General features: G+C 46.4%; 1 protein-coding gene across 1 annotated transcript in view; it reads right to left on the bottom strand.

Moving 5' to 3' along the window:
• Positions 1–9,692: 9,692 nt before the first annotated feature.
• Positions 9,693–13,602, bottom strand: part of SCARA5 (scavenger receptor class A member 5) — a 134,575-nt gene continuing 130,665 nt past the window's right edge. The window contains exon 9 of the mRNA XM_027549047.1: positions 9,693–11,806. Within this exon, the coding sequence (XP_027404848.1) occupies positions 11,670–11,806 (137 nt within the window). The 3' untranslated portion in view covers positions 9,693–11,669. The remainder of the gene's footprint in view (positions 11,807–13,602) is intronic.

Genomic DNA, 13,602 nt, shown 5'->3' with positions numbered 1-13,602 from the left:
CTAGAGCTCATGCTCCACAACAAGAGAAACCACTGCGATGAGAAGCCTGAACGTTGCAACAAAGAGTAGCCCCTGCTCGCCATAGCTAGAGAGAAGCCTGCACAGCAACAAAGACCCAGCGCAACCAAATACAACAAATAATTAAATTGTTAAAAATAAAAATATCCCACTGTTGAACGGGGTGCAGTCAATCTATTTTCCATTAATAATTAAATATTATCCCTTTCAAATTCATCTAATTTCCCATTTATTGCAGAGCTTGATTAGCTACATCAGTGTTTCTCAAAGTCAGTTTCATAGAGCACATGTTCCCTGTGTAACAGGTTTCCATGTTGCATGTAAATTACCACAGTCTTAGGCAGCTCTAAATTACACACATTTAGGTTTCCTCTTCCAGGATGACAGTGAAAAATGCTCTGCAGCCTCCAGCAAAACAAGCATAACTAGTGAAAAGTATTCTTTAAATCCTAACATTTAAAGTCTCTGGAAATTGTCCTTAGGGTATACAGAACATAAAGAAATACTTATTTAAGAAAACATAGTAAAATTTGGTAAGAACAATGAGGGTCTGTAGCATTTGAACCATGACTCATCCATTTCCTCCCCACTTCCAGATCAGTGCGACAGAAACTCTATTCCAGGAAGGTGAAGTCAAGGACACAGGGCTCCTTCTCCTTCCAACTCTTACTAAAGGGATATGGTATCTTCCTGGGAGAGGTAGGCCACCAGAAGTTTTCATCAGCCCCAGCGACACATTGGTAAGGAGACTGAGAAACTGGAAACCTCATACACGGCTGGTAGAAATCCTGCGTTGGAAAACAGTTTGGCACGTCCTCAAAAGTTTAATCATAGAGTTATCTTATGGCCCAGCAATTCCACTCCCGCACATAAACCCAAGAGAAATGAAAACTTATGCCCACCCAAAAGCTCTTGTGCAAATATTCATAGCAGTGTTATTTCTAAGAATCAAAATGTAGAAACAACAGACACTCATCAGTTGATGAGTAGGTATCACTTGTAGTCTTCCAAGTGGTGCAGTGGTAAAGAATCCAGCTGCCAATGCAAGAGACACAAGAGACTCAGGTTTGATCCCTGGGTTGGGAAGATCCCCTGGAGAAGGAAATGGCAACCCACTCCAGTATTCTTGCCTGAAGAATCCCACGGACAGAGGAGCCTGGCAGGCTACAGTCCATGGTGTTGCAAAGAATCCGGACATGACTGAGCATATGTAGCTCAGTGGTCTATGCACACAATGGCATATTATTCAGCAATGTAAAAGAAATGAAACGCACATGCCACAACGTGGATAAACCTTGAAAACATTATGCTAAGTGAAAGAAGCCAGTCACAAGAGACCACACATTACATGATTCCATTTTTACAAAATGTCTAGAATAGACAGATTTATAGAGAAAGTAGGTTAGCGGTAGCCTAAGTCTGGTGAAATAGAAGAAAGATGGGTGACTGCTAAAATGTATGGGCTTTCTTTTGGGACCAATGAACATATTACAAAATTGATTGTGGTGATGGCTTCACAATGTTGTGAAGAGAATAAGAACCATTGAATTGTACACTTTAAGTGGGCGAATTGTATTACAAGTGTTTGTGGGAAACCTATATACCCCATTTTTAGCTCATATTTTCGACTCAAACTGAATCTGTGTGTTCCTCCCACCTCCATCCACTCCCTCCATATTGAAAGAATTGCTCCTTCTCTGATGTTTTTCTGTTGATGCTTTCAGAAACCTCTTCTGCACCTTCTACCTCGAGCCAGTCAACTCCTATCAATTCTTCTTAATATATCTAGAATTTGGTCCTCACCATCCTTTTCTATTTGTAAAAAAAAAAAAAATTATTTTGTTGCTCTGGGTCTTTTTGCAGCATGTGGGATCTTTAATTGCAATATGTGGGATCTAGTTCCCTAACCAGGGATCCAACCCAGACCCCCTGCATTGGGAACGCAGAGTTTTAGCCGCTGGACACCAGGGAGGGCCCTCATTGTCCATGTCTAAAGCTATTTCCTTTCTCCACAACCCTGTTCTCTCTCCCGGATCACTACAATTGCCTCTTACCTTAGATTCTATTTGCCAGACACATCTATTGCCTTTTCATACCACTAAGTTAATTATGCATTATGGATTCAACATACGAATCTGGGAAGGAGGCACAAAAATTCAGATGCTAGCACCAGCGATGTGACTTCAGGCAATGTACCTAAACTGGCTGTGCCTCTATGGCTCCAACTACACACTCATAATTGTAACAGCCGTAATCACCTCACAGAGCAATGACAAAAGCCAAATCAGATAACACGTAAAGCTGCCTTCATTTAGCTTATACTATGCACATGTAAGGGTTTATTTTTATTGATGATGATCATCCAAGATGATGGTCAGCACTGATTGGCCACAAATAACTGGCTGGCTTAAGGAAGCATGGTTATTCAAGCAAATTATCCTTTTTTTTTAAATTGGAGTATAATTGCTTTTCAATATTGTAATAGTTTCTGATGTACAACAAAGTGAATCAGCTATAGGTATACATATATCCCCTCCCTCTTGAACCTTCCTCCCACCCCCGCATCCCACCCCTTCAGATCATTGCAGAGCACCAAACTGGGCTCCCGGTGCTATACAGCAGCATCCCACTAGCTCCCCGTTTTACACATAATAGCATATGTATGTCAGTGCTACTCTCTCAGTTCGTCTCTCCTGCTGCTGCTGCTGCTAAGTTGCTTCAGTAGTGTCTGACTCTGTGCGACCCCATAGACGGCAGCCCACCAGACTCCCTTGTCCCTGGGATTCTCCAGGCAAGAACACTGGAGTAGGTTGCCATTTCCTTCTCCAATGCACAAAAGTGAAAAGTGAAAGTGAAGTCGCTCAGTCATGTCCGACTCTTAGCGACCCCATGGACTGCAGCCTACCAGGGTCCTCTGTCCATGGGATTGTCCAGGCAAGAGTACTGGAGTGGGTTGCCATTGCCTTCTCCCAGTTCGTCTCTAAGCTCCCCTCTTATCCTCATCACAGGGAAATTACAAGGGTTTTAGGAACTCTGTCCCAGGAACCAGTGCCAAGACCAAGTGAGCACATTTCACAATGTCACTCGAACACAGAAATCATTGGTGAGCTTTGAACTCTTTCAGTGTCCCTCAAGGGGTAGGTGTCAGGAGGAAGAGAGGAAATGGAGTCAGCTGTCATCTCGTAACATTTGGCTTTAAAGAGGAGTCACGTGGGACAGTAACTGGAAGTATGACCAAGAAAATTATGTTCTTAAGCCTTGCCAGGATTTTAAAGTTCTAACTTAAGACTTGACTCCTTTCATTAAACATTTTACTCAACATTTATGAGGTCCTACTACACGGTAAGGAAACACAACTGAATATGATCAAGGTCCTAGATGACAAACAACTAGCTGTGTACAGTTGACCTGCATCTGTGGGCCTTTGAATTTCTGGAGTCTGCAGTTCAATCAACCATGTGTGAAAAATATTCCCCCCAAATCCAGAACATTTCAAAAGGCAAAACTTGAATCTGCCCAAACCAGCGACTACTGTTGACCCTTGAACAACACGGCTTTGAACCGTGCAGATCCACTTACACACCAATTTTTTTCAATATATACTACAGTACTACACAACCCAAGGTTGGTTAAATTTCCAGAAGTGGAACTTCAAATATGGAGGGCTCACTGTCAAGTTCACTTCTAATTTTTTAGTTCAAGGAGGGTTGGCATCCCTAACCCCCAAGATGTTCAAGGGTCAACTGTATTTACATAGCATTTACATTGGATTAGGTGTTATAGGTAACCTAGAGATGATTTATAATATCTGGGAGGATGTGTGTAGGTTACATACAAATACTACGCCATTTAATATAACCTACTTGAGCATTCTTGGATTTTGGTCTCCATGGGAGATCCTAGAACTAATTCCCTATGGATACCGAGGGATGACTGTATACAGTTCCTGAGCAGGAGAGACAGTTGTGTGTGTGACATTAAGGTGTAAGAGAGCCCTTACTAGCATTCTTCTTCGTAGAATTTCTAAAACCTTTACAGGCTTGGGGGCTTCCTCTGTGGCTCAGTAGTAAAGAATCCGACTGCAGTGCAGGAGATGTAAGAGATGTGGGTTCAATCTCTGGGTCAGGAAGATGCCCTGGAGGAGGGCATGGCAACTCATTCAAGTATTCTTGCCTGGAGAATCCCATGGACAGAGGAGCCTGGCGGGCTAGGGTTGCAAAGCCATAGTGTTGCAGAGTCGGACACAACTGAAGCGACTTAGCAAGCAAACAAGCATACAGGTTTTGAGGTCGAAAAAAATCAGAGCTGGAAGGGAACTCAGAGACCATCTAACACAGTCCTTTCATCTTACAAATGTAAGAATTTGGGTCCCAAAGAGGCTACATAGCTCGCCCAAGGACATACATCTAGTAAGTGGCAGATTCAGAAATAAATCCCCTATCTTCTGTTTCCCAACTCAGGGAATTTTCCACTACTCCATGCCAGATCATACACACAAGTGTCCACTTCTTGCATTTCTAATTTCATATAGCTGAACTATTACTTTAAATGGTAATGTTAATGAATTCCATGAGTCAGCGCTTATTTTCATATTCTGCCAATTAATCGTGGTTTGGGGGTAATTCACTCCAAGGCCTTGAATTGTAAAATGCAGCGTCAGCTGTTTGTTTTTTTTTAAGGTAATTCACTCCAAAACTTGGACCAAGGACACCTAATGTCGTTCAGAGTTAGCTGGATTTGTCTCCAAATGTCCTTGAATTAAAAATCTACAGTCCTGTTTGTTTTTCCCCACAGCACAGCTACAGGGAGCAACTGTGACATTGGGTGGGGGAGGGAAGGGGGTCCACAGAATCTGGAGAGGTGGGTGCACTGGGGAACAGGAGGCTCAGGGTGAGGTAGCCCTGCTGTAACCTGGTGGGCGATGTGCCGAAGCGACTGTTTTGGGAGGTGCCCTTTCTTTGTAACTGCAGCTAGAGATGACAGTAGAATTTCTGTGATTTCTGACCCTGGACTCCCCTTCTGCAATCTGGACTGGTCTCTTACCATCTGGAAAATATCACTTTCATTTGGAAACCAGGAACATCTTCTACTTCATCTAGAACTAGTTACTTTCCCAGCCAGGAGCACAAGGAAGTCAAGGAGAAACAGGAAAGAAAAAAAAAAAATCATTCAGTTATACAAAACAGCCATCTTTATGCCCAAGGCACTTGGTAATTGGATTAACCTTCAAGGGCCTCTGCCATCCAACCTGATCTCTTGAGCTCGTCAGAAGAGGCAAAGACTAGACCTGTGGCCTTGAGCAAGTAATGTCATCACTAAGCATAAGAGCTGGAAAACCTTTCTGAGCTCATGTAGTTTATTATTATAGACATGGAAGGCAGACTGAGAGAAATGAAACATCCTACATTACTTATATTTGTGGGGGTGCCTGCCTTCTCCCCTTGCTCTCATGCCTCCTCACCTGTCAAATTAGGAGGTTGAACAGATGACTTTTGATACCTTTCCCAACTCTGACATTCAATGCTGCCTGACAGGTGAGGTGGTCAGGCAGCCTTGGGCATCACCCAGGAAATAGACCTTCAGAATCTTGGGTCCAAACCAGACCTACTAAATGAGAATCTGAGTTTAAACCAAATCCCCAGGTGATTCCTATGCACGTTAGAGTCGGCTTTAGAATAATCTGGTTGATTTGACCCCGCTGCTGCTGCTGCTAAGTCGCTTCAGTCATGTCCGACTCTGTGTGACCACATGGACAGCCTCCTACCAGGCTCCTCTGTCCCTGGGATTCTTCAGGCAAGAACACTGGAGTGGGTTGCCATTTCATTCTCCAATGCATGAAAGTGAAAAGTGAAAGTGAAGTCGATCAGTCATGTCCGACTCTTAGCGACCTCATGGACTGCAGCCCACCAGGCTCCTCTGTCCATGGGATTTTCCAGGCAAGAATACTGGAGTGGGGTGCCATTGCCTTCTCTGATTTGACCCTAGAGGGTATATTCTTCCTGGAAGGCTTTCAAACATGTCATTCTCTTGTTGGCCTGCAGATGTCACCAGAGAGCTAACAGTGGGCTTTCTACAGTGGCGGGAACTACAGAAAGTTTTTATTCCCATTTCTCCTGTCTGTTCTGCCCTTCAAGTTCCTGTACACTCTGGCCTGTTACTCAGTAAAGCTGGAGAAATGGGCTGCAAAATGTATTTTGAAGCTGTTCACATCACAGACACTTCATTGTCTGCCCTTCCAGAAAAGACTTGGACCTAGAGGCCCTTCTGTCTCATGAGCAGACTCCCATAGAGTGAATTTTTAAAAAACCCAAATTCTGTGTTTCCTTGACAATGCAGATAAATCTGTGGCGGATACCCTGACAATATGGTACTATAATGAACTACACTTATTTTGGTCCCAGAATTTATTTATTAAGGTATTCGTCTTGTCTCGATCAACTCTTAAAATTTTAAATTATAATGACCATCTTTCCAGTAAACCAAAGGTCAAAGTCTTCCATGTTATTATATAAATATTAGTCCCTTGGACTTCAAGGAGATCAAACCAGTCAATCCTAAAGGAAATGAACCCTGAGTATTCATTGGAATGATTGAGGCTGAAGATGAAGCTCCAAAACTTTCCACCTAATGCAAAGAGCCAACTCATTGGAGAAGACTCTGATGCTGGGGAAGACTGAAGGCAAAAGGAGAAGGAGGCGACAGAGGATGAGATGGTTGGATAGCATCTCAATGAACATGAATTTGAGCAAACTCTGGGAGATAGTGGAGGACAGGGAAGCCTGCAGTACTACAGTCCACGGGGCTGCAAAGAGTCAGACACAACTTAGCGACTGAACAAAAACAATTTGCATAACCCTTTAGATTTTTTAAACCCTTTTAATATATTCTCGAAAAATATTTGTGACATAAGGCATGTAGGATACTCTGAGTTATAGGTGATGGTCCTGAAGCTGGAAGTTCATCTAATAAGTTGTGAAAATAAGACTTGGATCCAGGTGGCACTGGTGGTAAAGAATCTGCCTGCACTGCAGGAGACCTGGGTTCAATTCCTGGGTTGGGAAGATCTCCTGGAGAAGGAAATGGAAACTCACTCCAGTATTCTAGCCTGAGAAATCATATGGACAGAGGAGCCTGACCGGCTACAGTTCATGAGATTGAAAAGAGCCAGACACGACTTAGGGAGTCAAAATACTTGACAAAGTATCTTTAGACTTTAGACCTCAGGCACCCTACTCCAGTACTGTTGCCCGGAAAATCCCATGGATGGAGGAGCCTGGTAGGCTGCAGTCCATGGAGTTGCTAAGAGTCGGACACGACTGAGCGATTTCACTTTCACTTTTCACTTTCATGCATTGGAGAAGGAAATGGCAACCCACTCCAGTGTTTTTGCCTGGAGAATCCCAGGGACGGGGGAGCCTGGTGGGCTGCCGTCTATGGGGTCGCACAGAGTCGGACACGACTGAAGCAACTTAGCAGCAGCAACAGCAGCACAAGTCTGTGCTCCTTGAGAAAAAGACACCTCATGAGGTCAGCCTGCACTGGCCTAGGCTCTCTGCTGAAACTTGATGAGGTGAGGAGACAGAAATTGGAGGTTGAGAAGGCCAAGGTGGCTGGAATTTGCTGGGCACAGCATCTGAGACTAGGGAGCCATGTAAAGAAAGTTCCAGAAAAGTGCACAGGGTTCCCTCATGTTGTCTGCTGAATCTGTGTGAACCCTGGGAGGCTGGGTAGAACAATTTCTGAGGAAAGCACTGAGAGCAGAGCTCATAGTGAGCTGGGAATTGTTCAAGTTCCCTCCAGCTAGGGTGGGAGGTCCCCATGTAGGGCAGGGGTCCCCAGTCCCCCAGGCCATGGATGGATACTGGCGGGTGGCTGCCAGGAACCAGGCCGCACAGCTGGAGGTGAGCGGTGGGTGAGCGAGTGAAGCTTCATCTGTTTTTACAGCGGGTCCCCATTGCTCCGGTTACCGCCTGAGCTCCACCTCCTATTAGCTCAGCAGAGGCGTCAGATTCTCATAGGCGCTCAAAGTGTACTGTGAACTATGCAAGGGGGGGATATGGGTTGCATGTTCCTTGTGAGAATCGAATGCTTGACAATCTGAGGTGGCGCTGAGGTGGTGGTGTTAGCAATAGGGAGCGGCTGCCACTGCCTCACCCCCAGATGAGATCATCCAGTTGCAGGGAAACAAGCTCAGGGCTCCCACTGATTCTGCATGATGGTGAGCTGTATATATTTCATTATATATCACAAGATAATAATAATACAAATAAAGTGCACAATAAAGGTCATGCACTAGAATCCTCCTGAAACCTCCTCCCCCCAACCACCCAGTCTGTGGAAAAATTGATCCCTTCCACAAAACTGATCCCTGGTGCTGAAAAGATTGGAGACCACTACCCTAGGGGACTAAGAGTCCTCCTGGAAAGCTCCTTAGCCTGTTCTCACTGGGGGGTGAGCTGGTGAAGAGGATTCAGTGACAAAGCTCCCCTCAGTCAGAACTCAACTCAGCTCCCAGAATCGAAAGGTGGAGGAGCAGAGAAAAGAAGGGATGGGAAAGGTGTTCCGTGGAGGGCTGAAGGGAGAGCTGTTCCAAGAAGAGAAAGACAGGTGCTTCACACAGCTGACATCTCATAGAAATGTCAGAATAACCGTCAGGAAACAATGAGGCTCAAGAAGCCCCCAGGTGACTGTGGTGGAGAGTGCCGTAACTTCTTTTGTGACTCAAACCCACCACAGCTGTCGGCTTGACTACAACCCATGCAGGCACCATGGGTTCTCGGGTATTTGAGACCAGGGAAACCTGGGGCCTTGTAGACATTCGAGGGGAGAAGTTCCCTTCTCCACGTAGCCTGAACATAGAGTGGGAGCCACAGTTCTTTGGGGGTGGGTATCACCTGGCTTTTTAGAGGAGGAAACCATGCCTCTGGTGTGTTTCCAGAAAGTCTACTTTTTGATCTCCTTTGGCAAATTATTAGGGCCCACGGCCAGCCTGGGGCCATGAGGTTCTCCCGGAGGTGCAGCTATGAGCATGTGACCGGGACTACCCAATGACCCAGGTCACCCTACATGCTGCCCGGGTCCTGGGCCTGGGGGCTCCTGCTTCTCACTGGGGGGTTCAGACCTTGGGTGGTCTTCTTCTGTGTTAATGGAACTCTGGATGAAAGCACATCCCCAAGTAAGAATTCAGTTGTGTTTGACTCTCTGTGACCCAACTCGGCTCCTCTGTCCATGGAATTCTCCAGGCAAGAATACTGGAGTGGGTTGCCAGTTCCTACTCCAGGGGATCTTCCTGTCCCAGGGATCGAACTTGGATCTCCTGCATTACAGGGAGGTTCTTTACTGTCTGTGCCAACAGCTCTGGAGAAGTGAGAAATTGACAGGTGGACTTTCCTTTAGGAATACAAAAGCAATTCTCTTATAACCTGGGTCTTGATTATCATTCTTTTGCTTGAGACCCTTTCCTTAGGTTACCTAATAGGTAACTTAAGACTTCATATGCCATCAAGTTCTTGGTCTAGACTATGTTTATCGTCCTCTGGAAGTATTAAGGCAGCTTCTCATAAGCTGTCCATTCTACCAATTCCTGCTGAAAAATGATCAGACCTATCCAATTTTTGCCCGCCTCCTTCCCATGCTCACTGGGTTTTCATGAGAAAAAATGTGAGGGAAACTTGTTAGCATCATATTTTCAGCTTTATTGAAATTCTTACAAAAGGTCTAATGTATTTTAGGCCTGGCCTAATTTCCCTTAGTCCCTGAAATACAGGATCATGGCTATTTCCACGTCCCTTTAAGTAGGAATGTAAACTAGTAGACTTTGCTTTTAAAGTTCAAACACATATCACCATGGTTTTTCATTGATGTAAAGCAAGACTTATGTTTTCCCGAATGAAAAGACCAGGTAAGAAAGTTACATGGGTCTTCATTGGGATAACTGGATTCTTTGTCAGAACAAACTTAGGGATTTATTTCACTTAATGTGACATTCTTCCACCTTGAGTATTTTCTTTTTTTAAAATGCAAACTTTGCGATGTACTGAGCTATGTAGTAAAGAGTGCCGTGTTCATATATGCATACATGTATTGGCTCTGGGAAAAGATGCATGAGTACATGCATGTTATGTAAACATAGCAGATAATAAGCATATTATAAGCAAAGAACAACCAATAGCATGTACTGGTTTAGTTGTCAGCCAGGAGCTTTGCTGGTCTCATCCCCAGAGGGTCCCAGCCCTCGCGTTCCCCAGGCAGGCGATGCCCACCACGTAGGACAGGTGACTGTGATCTGAGGCGTGTCTGAGTTTGTGACTCCCCCAAGGTCTCTGGGCCTATGCTCACTTGCTACCATGAAGCTCCCCAGGCCTAGAACACAGAAATGCCCAGCATGACCTGCTCCTCATGTCAAAAGCAGACTCTGATCTCCCCATCACTAGGAAAGGGGTGCAGACTGAGGGCTCCCAGAGGCCCACAGCCTCTTCTTCCCCTAGATGTAGTAGGGAATCCGCATTTCCTTCCAGTCTTATAGGCTCCATCAGGACATGTGCTTTCTTGACCACAGGATGACACCCAAAGAGGCCTGGAAGGTTCTGTATCATCGCCTCCAGATAGCTCTGAGACACAGGCAACGTGGCTTTAATCCTGATTGCCAGATGACTGAGGGTTGGCCTTGGTTTAGCCCAGATAGCTCCCATGTCACCCTCTAAATCCATCCTCCTATGTGGATGGCTGCCTTGGAAGCCAGTCACATCCAACCTTGAACTTATACCCTATGGGATTTGGAGTATGTAATCTTTTAGTCAACTTGTGCTGCACCCCAGCTTCTTGCTTGAGTCTAAGCAAAGACATAATGAGAGTTCAGGTCGAAACAATGGTCTCATTCTCCATCTGACTGATAGGCTAGGTGAATGGGTCAGTCGAGTGCTACCTGGAGGTCAGGTGGTACCCAAGCCAGCATGACTTGCAGGAGTGCTGCAAAGTGATACATGAATTGAGCACCCAAGATATTATGTAGCACACATGGCAGTCACTCAGTAAATGTTCCTTTCACTTGCCTTCTTGGAATCCAGACTGGTTCCTGCAGAAGGCTGGCATCTCCCTCTCACTCCTAGAACCGCCCCTCCTCTATGTCACTTTCCCAAACTAACAAACGCTGTGCAGAGGCAGAGGAAAGAGGGGAAGGTGAATCACTCAGTATCGTCTCTTGCTGGTCAAAACTCTTGGCCTGAGGTTTGGGAATGATCTGCAGAGTAATCGACCTGGGATGCCTCCTACCCATCTTCACTGCTGCATTGGTCGCCAGGATCCATCTGTAACTCACAGACCACAGAGAACATGGACAGGTAGCCTTGAGGGCACGGTGTTTAGAAGACTCTGGAAAAAGGCGATCCAGTCGACCAGGGCTCCATGCAGGAACCGTGGTGGAAGGGAGAGACAGGCAGTGGATCCCAGAGTTGTGCTTTGGAATAGATGTCCAAGAGGAGGAGGGTGACAGGTCACCGTGGTCCTGGGATGGGAATTACAGAGGTCTGGGGGTGCTGGGCTGGGCATGGAGGGCAGAGGCGTGGCCAGGGGATCCCCGAGCATTGCCCCCACCCCAGGAATGCAGGAAGGAGGCTCAGCAGCTGGGCCGGGACCTCGGGCTGTGCCCACTGTTAGTGTCTCTTGCACGTCACGCCCGCATCCTCAGCGTGCCCGCAGTTTGTCACCCCCCACTTGGAGAAGCTGCAGCGGAAGATGCTCTCCTCGGTGCCCTTGCAGGCGACATCGTCCATCCAAATTCTCCCTGTGCCTGTGGAGACAAGTGGACACGATGTCTTAGCAAAGATGCAGGAGTGCAGGACAGACGGGAGCACGCTGTCTGTCCCGAGATCTGCTGTCAATTCTCTAACTGAGTGGTTCCCCCTGCCTTCTCCACTCCACCAAGACCAACACGTCTTCTCTAGGCTCAGTTTCTTGAAAGCAGAATAAAAATAATGGACAGTGAGGATGGGTTTCCCTGGTGGCTCAGTGATAAAGAACCCACCTGCCAATGCAGGAGATGTACGAGTCGTGGGTTCAATCCCTGGGTCAGGAAGATTCCCTAGAGGAGGAAATAGCAACCCACCCCAGTAGTCTTGCCTGAAGAATCCCATGGATAGAGGAGTCTGGTCAGCTACAATCCATGGGGTCACAAAGAGTCAGACACAAATTATCGACTAAACAATAACCATGCTGGTATTCACTGAGCAGCTCCTATGTGTCGGGCTTCTTAAACATATGATCTTCGTCCATTCTCACCGTGGTGCTGTGAGATGGGCATGAATAACCCTTTTTCTAGATGGAAAAACTAAGGTTCAGAAAGCAATTGGTGCAAGGTTGCTCAGCTTGTAAGTGGCAGAGTCTGAACTCAAGCCCAAGTCTTGCTGCCTCTCAGGCCCACACTTTATACAAGATGCTTAATAGCTTTTGAGATTTTGGCCATGCCACATAACCTGTGGGCTCTTAGTTCCCTGACCAGGGGTCAAACCTGTGCCCCCTGCAGTGGAAGCACAGAGTCTTAGCCACTAGACCACAAGGGAAGTCCCCTCTGTTGAGATGTATCTTGCAGCCTTTGCTGCTGAATATTCAGACAAGACATAATCAGAGGGACAATGTCAGAAAGATCTAACTCAGACAGATCCAGCACCCCATAACCAAATATCTCAGTGTCAACATCACCTCCAGTATTTTGAAATTTAAAGCTGATAGTCTCACACAATGAGTGTCAAACAGTGGTCCTTGGAATGACAGCAGATCTCAGAAATTAACAATATCACCAGACATATATGTTATGACAGGCGGAAGCATCAGTAAGCATAAGCTAGGTTACAGTTCAGTAACAAACTAGGCCAGTTCCCAAAATACAAGGTCCCTAAGACAATCCAGCTGAGTTTTGCCCACCTGTTCACCCTGCCCTGTTCACTCAGCTCTTAGGAGGACCAACCTGATGGTCTGAAGGTGCCCATACAGGGAGCCTTTAGTTGGTTTTCCCAGGATTATACCCGAGTCTCAAGATACACAGACCTGGCACTGAGGTCTTCAATGAACGTCAAGGGAATAGGTCAGCTGGGTGAGGCTTCAAGGGAGTGGAGAGGGCTTGTCTGGGGTCAGAGAGGTCAGCGGGGAGGGGAGAAGTCACCTGGAGCCCCCACTGATGAACTGGCAGGGCCATCAACCATGTTCTGGTGGGTTCTCTGGGTTGATGGCCAAGCCACATCTTTAATGGTGGGAGCTCACTCGGGAGCCCTCTGGAATGCTGCCTGAGCTTCAGGGCTCCCATCGCCCATGGAGTCATTAGGTTAGAGCTTCGCTACTCAAAGTGTGATCCTAGATCAGTAGCATCAGAGTTTGTTAAAAATACACAGCCTCATGCCCTGCCCAGGACCTACTGAACCAGAACCATTTGAACCAAGTGGTCCTGCATTGAAGTTTGAGAAGCACTGCTACTGCTGCTGGTAAGTCACTTCGGTCGTGTCCGACTCTGTGCCACCCCATAGACGGCAGCCCACCAGGCTCCCCTGTCCCTGGGATTCTCCAGGCAACAACACTGGAGTGGGTTGCCATTTC

The sequence above is a fragment of the Bos indicus x Bos taurus genome, chromosome 8, assembly GCF_003369695.1.
Source record: "Bos indicus x Bos taurus breed Angus x Brahman F1 hybrid chromosome 8, Bos_hybrid_MaternalHap_v2.0, whole genome shotgun sequence".
NCBI lineage: Eukaryota > Metazoa > Chordata > Mammalia > Artiodactyla > Bovidae > Bos > Bos indicus x Bos taurus.
The sequence above is the reverse complement of the archived record's forward strand: the minus strand, read 5'-3'. Positions and strand labels throughout refer to the sequence as shown.